This window comes from Triticum urartu, chromosome 1A (assembly GCF_056163025.1).
Source record: "Triticum urartu cultivar PI428250 chromosome 1A, HENAU_Tu73, whole genome shotgun sequence".
Taxonomy (NCBI): Eukaryota; Viridiplantae; Streptophyta; class Magnoliopsida; order Poales; family Poaceae; genus Triticum; species Triticum urartu.
This window is the reverse complement of record NC_141873.1, coordinates 546,550,946-546,560,139: the sequence shown is the minus strand read 5'-3', so window position 1 is coordinate 546,560,139 and position 9,194 is coordinate 546,550,946. Positions and strand designations below refer to the sequence as shown.

At 49.5% G+C, this 9,194-nt stretch overlaps 1 protein-coding gene across 1 annotated transcript; it reads right to left on the bottom strand.

Annotated features, from left to right (window-relative positions):
* Nucleotides 1-3,134: 3,134 nt before the first annotated feature.
* LOC125528162 (uncharacterized) lies at nt 3,135-4,723 on the bottom strand. The gene is made up of 3 exons (XM_048692672.2): nt 4,512-4,723; nt 4,160-4,402; nt 3,135-4,071 (listed from the first exon to the last, which is right to left on the bottom strand). The coding sequence occupies exons 2-3, from the start codon at nt 4,391-4,393 to the stop codon at nt 3,562-3,564; spliced, it is 744 nt and encodes a 247-aa protein (XP_048548629.1). The 5' UTR covers nt 4,394-4,402; nt 4,512-4,723; the 3' UTR covers nt 3,135-3,561.
* Nucleotides 4,724-9,194: the final 4,471 nt, after the last annotated feature.

Genomic DNA, 9,194 nt, shown 5'->3' with positions numbered 1-9,194 from the left:
ACATTATAGATTCTATATTCAATGATGTGCTTACGGCGGCCAAAATACATCCAAATCGTCCTAAGGTCACCAGGGACGATCGACCAGCATCCACCCAGGAAATGAACAACACCGGCCCAGGTTTGCAATTGGTTCTTTCTTCTTCCGGCCTTGCTTTGATTTTACCAACAACCTTCTTCTAATCCCAAACATTTTACCCATTCTGTGCCAATTATGCAGGGGTGGGATGCAGTGAGCAGGAGTCAACCGACCAGCAGGTGGATAGGCCTACACTACAGTTCATAGAGGATGACGAGGCAGGGCCATCTCAGCGTCTGTCGCCTTCAATGTGACGACAGTGTCAGTTCTAGCGCTGCTGAGACGTGTCTCCTCTCGTTTGTTGCTACTCCCTGGGATGTAAAATACTGTAACATATATCACTGCATGCTCTGTATTTTCTGAACTTAGGTTGAATGATCGATGTCGCGCCAGGTTTTTCGTCCCATAGGTTGTATTATTACAAGTGGTAACACAACTAGTGGGTTTTCCTGGCGTGCATCGAACTCGGGTGCCTATTCTGTTCTACCTTATATTATTATATAGTACATCGTTTTCGTGCTTTGTTAATGAAAATTGAGTGTTGCCTATAACACTTGTGCAATTGGACCTTGATTTGGTAGGAAGTTTCTTCAGAAGGACTACATACAAGGCAGTCGATCTGCAGGACACTGCAAGAAGGCAAGAGATGTGTTCTGAGGTACTCCCTCCGTAAAGAAATATAAGAGCGTTTAGATCACTAAAGTAGTGATCTAAACACTCTTATATTTGTTTACAGAGGGAGTACAAGGCCATAAGTAGGCTGTCGACATGAAGATGTGTTTCCAGTTAATTAGTTTCTGAAAGTCGGTATGAAGATCGATTGACACGCTTTCATGGTAAGTAGTGGCAAACTGTGGGGGTCTGCAAATTCCATCTGACCCTTTTTTTAGTTCAACCAGTTGAACTAAAATTTCAAAAGCTACATCACTGCCGAAATTTTAGTTCATCTGACTTTTTTTTCGATAAAAGGGTCACATGGCCCCCGTTTTCATTAAGAAAATAGAAGTCTAGATACAACCACCACAGCACTTTTTTCCATCAGACCTGATGCATCACCTCATCAACTGATAAGCAACCTACATCCTAGACATATAACCATATCTATAGGATGCCAAATCACCCACTACCGGAGAGAGAACAGACTTTTAAACATCTTTTACAATTTGCACATCAGCCAAAACAATAGGCAAAACATACTACAGAACCGCCCAATTTCAGATAGACACAAAACCCAATCTTAGAGCAGAAGGATTCCACCCATATGATCTTCTGTAGACTTCATTTGCTACCCGAGATAGCCTCTTGGAAACCTCCCTAAGCATTTTTTGCACACCTTTTCTCTGTAGAATCATCCATGAATCCAACAAAGAACACAGGGTAAATATTACATTGATAGGATTTGAAAGGAAAACACGTTGAAAACAGGATTTGTTCCTTGTTTTCTAAATTGTCCATATCAAAGCAGCAGCACCAATAGAAACAATAGCCCTATCCTTTCCAGAATAAGATGGTATCCAGTTTTGACAAAGATCAAAGAAAGATAAAGATAATTTCGGGTTACCTAGTGTACCACATATCACATTCCTAAAAACCTAGCACAAGAGCACGAAAAGAATAGATGATCAATGCTCTCAGAAACGCCACAAAACTCGCAGAAATTTGGTCCTTTCCACCCTCGTCTAGATAAGTTATCCTTGGTTAGGATCCTCCCTAGTTAGTTCATCTGACTGAACTAGCTAGGGAGGACTGGTAACCTGAAATGACAAACTGTGCATGCATCAAGATTCTGAAAGTCCCCGAGACATTCCGGACCAAACAGAACAGGTTTTGTTATCTGAATTTTTACTCTTAAGCCAACTATGCTCTCTGCAGTCAGTCTGTATATCACATCTACTTGAACATCTGAAGCTATCCACGCCTGGCACACGGACCTTTACTGCCTCTGTTCATTGTCTTGGTCTTTTGAACGGTCCAGATGAAGCCAATGGGGGTGAGCCTCCTTTTCCAAAAAAAAAAAAGAGATGAAGCCAATGGCACATGTGGCAACTCATCAGTGGCCGAAGGCCGACAAACGCAGAGCATCAGTTTAATCACAGTAGTTTTTGTATGCTCATCGATCAGTTACTGAATATGAAATTCAGTTCAGAATTTTAGACATGATACTACTTGTGTCAAACAAGTTGGCTAACCAACGCTCATCAGTCTTATTTAGTTTGTACACCCAACAGAGAATGGGCGTCTGAACAAGTGGAAGAAGTCACCCATGAGCTACTCTGCTCTCTGTATATCAGTTCTACTTGAACATCTGTAGCCATCCACGCCTGGCACACGGGCTTTACTGCTTCAGTTCAGTTTGTTTTGGTCTTTTAGACGGTCCAGATGAAGCCATTGGCACACATGGCAACTCATCAGTGGCCGATGTCCCGCAAACGCAGAGCATGAGCTTACTTACACAGTAGTTTTCTGCATGCTCATCGACCAGTTACTGAACATGAAATTCAGTTCCAAATTCGATATGCAATAGTTGTGTCAAACAAGTCGGCTAACCAATATTAACCTAGGCAACCAACTGAAGCAGTGGTGTTCAACGGTCATCGGTGGAGAATGAGAATGAGAGCGGCTAAACATGAAGCCCATCCCACATCTAAACAAGTGGAAGAAGATCATAAGTTCTGAACGTTGGTGCACTTTTTTCAGGTGGTGGTGGAGCTATCGTAGGTGCAGCAACGGCAAGACTCGAGCAGGTTGCTCATGTCGTCTCGGCAGAGGTTGCAGCTCTCCGAGAATGCTTGCAGCTCCTAGCCCGCAAATTGGGATGCAATAGCCCCTAGGCCCTAGCTCCATAGTCAGATTTTTAGTGGATGATGTAACAATAATTTGAAGTTGATAAAGCTAGCCATACGAAGGTCTTTCCCTTAAAAAACAGAGCATGGGAGCAGGTTTTGCTCGAGCGCTCATACAATACAAGTGCCCAGCGTGTGGGTCCGTTGAGCATAAGCAGATGGCGATTTTGGCTCCCAAATGAAGGAGACAACAAAAGTAAGGAGGACCTCAACTCATTTCCCGATGGACTACTGGCTATTCCAAGCCACATCGATACGCCAGTGGTGGCCATAATGAAATGCTCAACAGCAAATACAACATGAATGGTTGCATACATACATATAAACTACGGTAACGATTTCACCAACATCAAACTATACCCAAGCTAGGCATCCATATGAAAGGTCCAATACTACATCAAATTAAGACTCCATATAGCTTGTTCATCAATACTAATCCAGGCAAGCTCCACATCACACAGATAACGTACAGGCTAATTAATTCCACATCAAATTAAGGTCCAATACTAGGCAGATTAAGTGGTAGGAGATCCATGATCAAGTTACTACTACGTACAACTACTCATCAGTCGGACGTACGTGAGTACCTCATGAGCTGATCCATGGAGATATATGGAGCTCGCGGCTTGCCGATCAGCAGCTACTCCTCCTCGCCTCCGAGGAGGAGGGCCAGGAAGCTGAGGAGGTCACCCACCGCGAGGGTGAAGATTACCGCCGAGTAGCCGATCAAGAGGATGAGGAATGCTGTGTCGGCGGCGAGGGCCAAGCTGGCCAAAATACAGAGGCCGACGATGGCGAGCGCGAGGTGGGCGAGGGCACGGCGGATCCGGAGGGAGAGGCACGGGAGCAGCTGCGCCAGCGCCGCCGCGGCGCAGACGAACAAGACGATGAGCAGGAGGTATCCTAGCCCTGGCCCTGGGTAGGCAGCGACAACAAGGGGGACGAGGCTGGCCATCAAAGAATGGCCGACGATGGCGACCGAGACGGCGAGGTAGGCAAGGGCACGGCGGATCCGGCGGTGGCGGGACGGGAGCAGCAGAGCGAGCGCCGCCACGGCCGCCTGGAGTGCGGGGCAGCACCACAGGCCGATCCAGAGGGCGCTGTCTATGGGCCGGTCCCACTCGCGCTCCAGAAAATGGCACCACCCCAGCTTCAGGAAGACGAAGACGAAGTTGGCGCATGGTCGATCGACTGGGAAATGGGAAGTGGGAACTGAGTCGTAGTTAATTATTACGTACCTTGCTGCAGAGTAGAAGGTCGATGAGGGAGCCGAAGGCGATGGAGACGGGGAAGAACCAGGCGCTGACGAACGCCCAAGCGCTGGCCAGCCGGTGTGCATCCGGGAACGGAGAAGCGGCTATCGCCTTCTTGGCCAGCTGGGCCGCAACCTCAAGCAGCAGAGGAGGCGTCTTGCCGCCGTCCATGGATATGGAGCCAAGCTTCTTCTGCGGGGAGTCCATGCCCATGCTCATGGATCCAAGCTACAGATTGGAAGAGATGAGCAAGAAAGAAACACAAGAAAGAAGAAGAAGAAGAAGAAGAAGAAGAAGAAGAAGAAGCCCCAACAAGAGGGGAGGGGAGGGGGCTCACCGTACGTGCGTCAACTGGTCAGATGATGAGATAATGGGAGGCCCTTCCTTGCAAGCTTGGTGTGCTTCTTGAACCTTGGTGTGCTCCTAACATATACTGTACGTAGTACTGAGCAGCGCAGTGGCGAGCCTGCATGCGATGAGACGTGTCGAGCAGGCGCAGGCGTGCGGCCCAGCTGAGCTGCACTGGCTGTTTCTTTCTCGTCTCGTCTAGGGAGAGAGGGAGAGAGGAGAAGGTCCGGTCCGGCATGTGATCTCGTTTCCGTTTCGTCTCATGGTCATGGCCTCATGGGCTTCACACAGGAGGAAACCACGCATCTTTGGCAATGCATACATGGCAGTGAAAGGCTGGCTCGGTAGCTCGTTTTAGCTCCCGCGTCCGCGTGCATGCATTTCCACAGTAATTATTGGATGCCAGCTACCACCCACACCCACACCCACACGCCAGGCCATTCCATTTGCGGCACTGGTAATTGCTGCTGTGGACGTGGAATCATTACCACAATACTGCCTAGTTCATGCATGCAACCAAAATAACACTCCATCCGTTCTAAAATAGATGACTCAACTTTATACTAACTTTAATGCATGCCAGCTAGTGGCACAACATTTCGGTTAGGCCAACTCTACCGCGTGACCCTATCCTGTCCGCCCCCGTCCATTTGGGGTAAAAGGGACAAACGAGACGGTCCAGCGCGCGGGTGCAAACGGACTTTTGTCCGCTTTGTGTCCGCTTTCGACCCATCCCCGGCCCAAAATTACGCCGGTTTTGGGGTGAAACGGACAGCGCGCGGACGGGCGGGACGCACGCGCTTGTCCTCCCCTGGCCCGCCTGTCGGTGGGAGAAACCAACCCCCCCCCCACGCCCATTTGGCGCCATTTCCCCCAAACCCTCCCACATCCCTCCCGCCGCCCTCTCTCTCCCCCGTCCATGGCCGATGCCCCTCCAAGTTTCGGCGGCCTGGCCGTCGACCCGACCGCAAAGGTGAAGAAGAAGGCGCCAAGGAAGCCGCGGTCGGAGTGCACGCCGGAGGAGATCGTCAAGTTGGACACGGAATCGGCGAAGAGGAGGGAACGGAGAGCGGCCGTCAAGATCAATGCCGCCGCGGCCAAGTTCGCCGCCCAGCGCGAGGAGCTGGAGGCCGCGCGGCGCAAGGCCACTGCCGACGAGAAGGAGGACCTCGTCAACAAAGCGCACGCCATCGTCATGCTTGGCATGGGCCGTCCGGCGGGGTTCCATGTTGATCATGTGGTGTAGGCATTTCAATCTTTGGAGGCATTCAAGGCCCGGCACAATGACAAGCCATTCACTCTTACGCATTGTTGGACGCTCATCAACAATTGCCCTAAGTTCAAGGATCAATACCGTGAACTTCAAAGGAAGAGAGGCAAGAAAACGGCCAAGTTCGCCGGAGGTGGGGATGGCGAGGCGTTGAAGAGGCCGAGGGGCAAGACCAACTCCAAGGTGGACGACATACGTGGCGCCTCAACCATGGCCTTGCATGAGATTTTGCATGGCATGATGTCACATAAGGATGTGAGGGACGAGAAGAAGCAGCAAAGTAAGGACGAGCAAATGAAGCAATACCTAGACCTCCAAAGACAGAAGCTTGAGATGGAGGAGGCGGCCAAGAAGAGGAAGATAGACATGGAGGAGGCGGCCCGGCAAAGGCAGCTCGACATGGAAGAGGCCGCCCGGCAAAGGCAGCTCGACATCGAGGCCGACAACGTCAAGGCCAGGCAGAGGCAGCTCGACATCGAGGCCACCAATGCCGCCACCAAAGCGAAGGAGGTGGCCCTTGCGATCATGAGCGTGGACTTGTCGAAGATGAGCGACAAGACGAGGGCCTGGTTTGAGGCCAAGAAGAAGGAGATGCTCGACGCCGAAGGCCTGAACTAGGTTGTCCGATCGGCGTGGCCGTTCTTTTTGGAGGCTGGCATGGGTGTCGCCCGCCCGCTGGGCCGCTGGCAGTGTGCCGGCGAAAAAACATTCACTTTGGAGGCCGGCTGTGTTGTCGGCTGCTGGCTGTGTTGCCGGCGAGGACAACTATTCATTTTGGAGGCTGGCTGTGTTGCCGGCCGCTGGCTATGTTGCCGGCGATGGTCGTGTAGGCCGCTGGCTTTGTTGTCGGCGTCGGCGTGATGAACTGGGGTCGTGAACTGGGGCTTGGCATTTGAAACGTCCCTTTTTTTAAAATAGACGCGGACAGGATGGGGCAAAAGGATGCGTCCGCGCGGTGGGCGCACGGCCACTGTATCCCAGGACAGGCCCGGACATGACCCCAAATCCCTACCCAAAGGGACAAAAACAGGACAAAACGGACGTCCGTTTGGGGTCGCGCGGTAGAGTTGGCCTTAGAGGAGTATAAATTTCAGTTTGCTTCTCTAATCAACACGTAGCCAGTGGCGAATCTTGGAAGAAAATGAAGGGATGGCTCAAAGTTAATTGTGCGTAAAAAAAGTCAAAAACTCTTAATTCTTTAGTCCAAATAAGGTCAAAATTTTGATACGAATACTAGTGAATTTTCTTTCCCAATTTTTGGAGGGGGGGCTCGAGCCTGTTGAAGCGCCCCCCCCCCCCCCTGCTAGATTCGCCACTGCACGTAGCCAAACATGTATAATGGTTAGAGAAGTAAAAATTATACTCCTCGGCACCCGTGGGATTCTATATTTACTAGGCCGCCCACCTGTCAGAGTACGTAAGACCCCCCCCCCCTCTCTCTCCCATTAGGGGACAACAACTCGTTGGCTCGCAGCTGCCGCTCATCAAGTGTGACCACTGCCCACGGCTGGTGCTGCGCCGAGTTTCAAGCATGCTGAAACATCTCGTATGAGTGTTCTTCATGTGCGAAAATGACGGGATGAGTGCTTATTTGTACGGTTGTTCTTCGGATTCATCACAATTTGTAACTTATTATTTGCTGAAAATTATATGTAGGATGGATGCAAGTTTTTGTATTGAAAAGAAGAGTACATCGATTTGCTAGATGCTTGTGCACTACTTGCTAGAGTAGAAATTAAAGATGAGACTAGAGACGACGCACTGTCCAATTATGGGAAAGCGTTGAAGAAAGAAGTGTGCAAGCTCTAGAACCTAATTGAGAAACCAACAATGTAGGCAATGAAGACATAGAAAAGGTATTAATATAATTAGTGAGAGCAACTATGGAAGTTGAATTTCTATTAAAGTGTGTAATTTTTTTTGTGGTTTTCTTTGGATCATTTCTCTTAACAAAGAATTGGTGAAGTATGTTACCAATGCATTCGTGTGTTGTATGCCAAGGTGCTGGCCGGGCTGTTGTCGTCCTCAATTCTCCGGACTCTGGATGACACTAGCTGTGGTGCGCTTCACCACCTGCTATGTTTGGGCGGCTCAACCCCGCTCCTCTCCCATAGTGGCTTGTTTTCTCTCCCTCCATCGGCGGTGGTGTTCGTTGGGTTGTCATTGTGTGTGGTGGTCTATTGTTCTCGAGTTCCGTCGCTTTGGCGACCGGCGGGGTCTTTGTGCCCATTATATCTATTTTTCGCCCAATTTCCCTAATAAATCAGGAAACTGTCCTTTTTAAGGAAATGCAGGAACCCCCTGCCCCTCTCGAGGCTTACTAAATAAAGTTGTTATTGATCAGATAGAGAAACTTAATGCACCGGGACCTAAAGCAATTCCTATTGGGTCCTATCCTGGCTTCTGATAGGTGAACAAGGATAATGAGGTGAGATTGATCGATGATTTCTGTGAGCACAAACTGGATCTATGCAAAACTAAATACAAACCTACATCTAAAAGAACATACCTACACTAGTACACATGGGGCCTATTCATACGGTTCGGACCCCCAATCGCATATAGTTTTCAGAACCGTCTGCTCGAGTGGGTTGCTGATAGGGAGGGGGGAGGGTCCATCACTAACGAAGGGAAAACGTTTGCCATGATAAAAACCGCCCCACATGATTTCTGAAACAAGAATCGTCTGCGATGACTTGTAGAAGCCGCCCGGCCAAAGAAAGAGTGAAGTAAATTTTAAACCTTGAAGTCATAGAGCTCGTCGGAGTCAAACCCTCACGTCTAAATCCCTGAAATAGGTACCTTGAACTCTTAGATCCCGGTCAATATCAACCCTACATCCGCTCTAGCCTTGTTTGGGGCACTGAAAAAAGATAATCCTGGCCGGGATTCTAGGTTCCCTCACTGACTCTTGAAATAGGCTTTCACCCCGCTTTATAAATAAAGCAACGGTCCATACGGTCCATGTTCAAACACCCGATAGAGAACGGCTGGGGCCACAACACAGTCAAGCCCAAGAAAGCATAAAAGAAATAGAAAAAAAGCCACCTAGTGGCCGCCGCGTAGCGGCACTACAAGGACGATAGCCGATGTGCCGAAGCTAGAAGCCCATCCGTCATCAAGCCAAGTCGATCGCGATCACGCTGCCTCGAGAGCGGGTGTCAGTGCTGCAGGAAAGCAAGGAATTTGAAGAAGGAGTCAGATGCCTTTCTCGAAAAAACCTTCTCTATCACCATCTTATTCCTAGTCCTTCAAAGAGTCCATGACATCGCCGCAAAAATAAGCCAAAATAAGCGGCGATGTCGTGACGACTGTAAAGCTCTATGTTGGAGAAACTCTGCAAGATTTACGGCCTCCCATTCAGGCCCCAATGCCTCGCGGACGTATGTCCATAGTACCCTT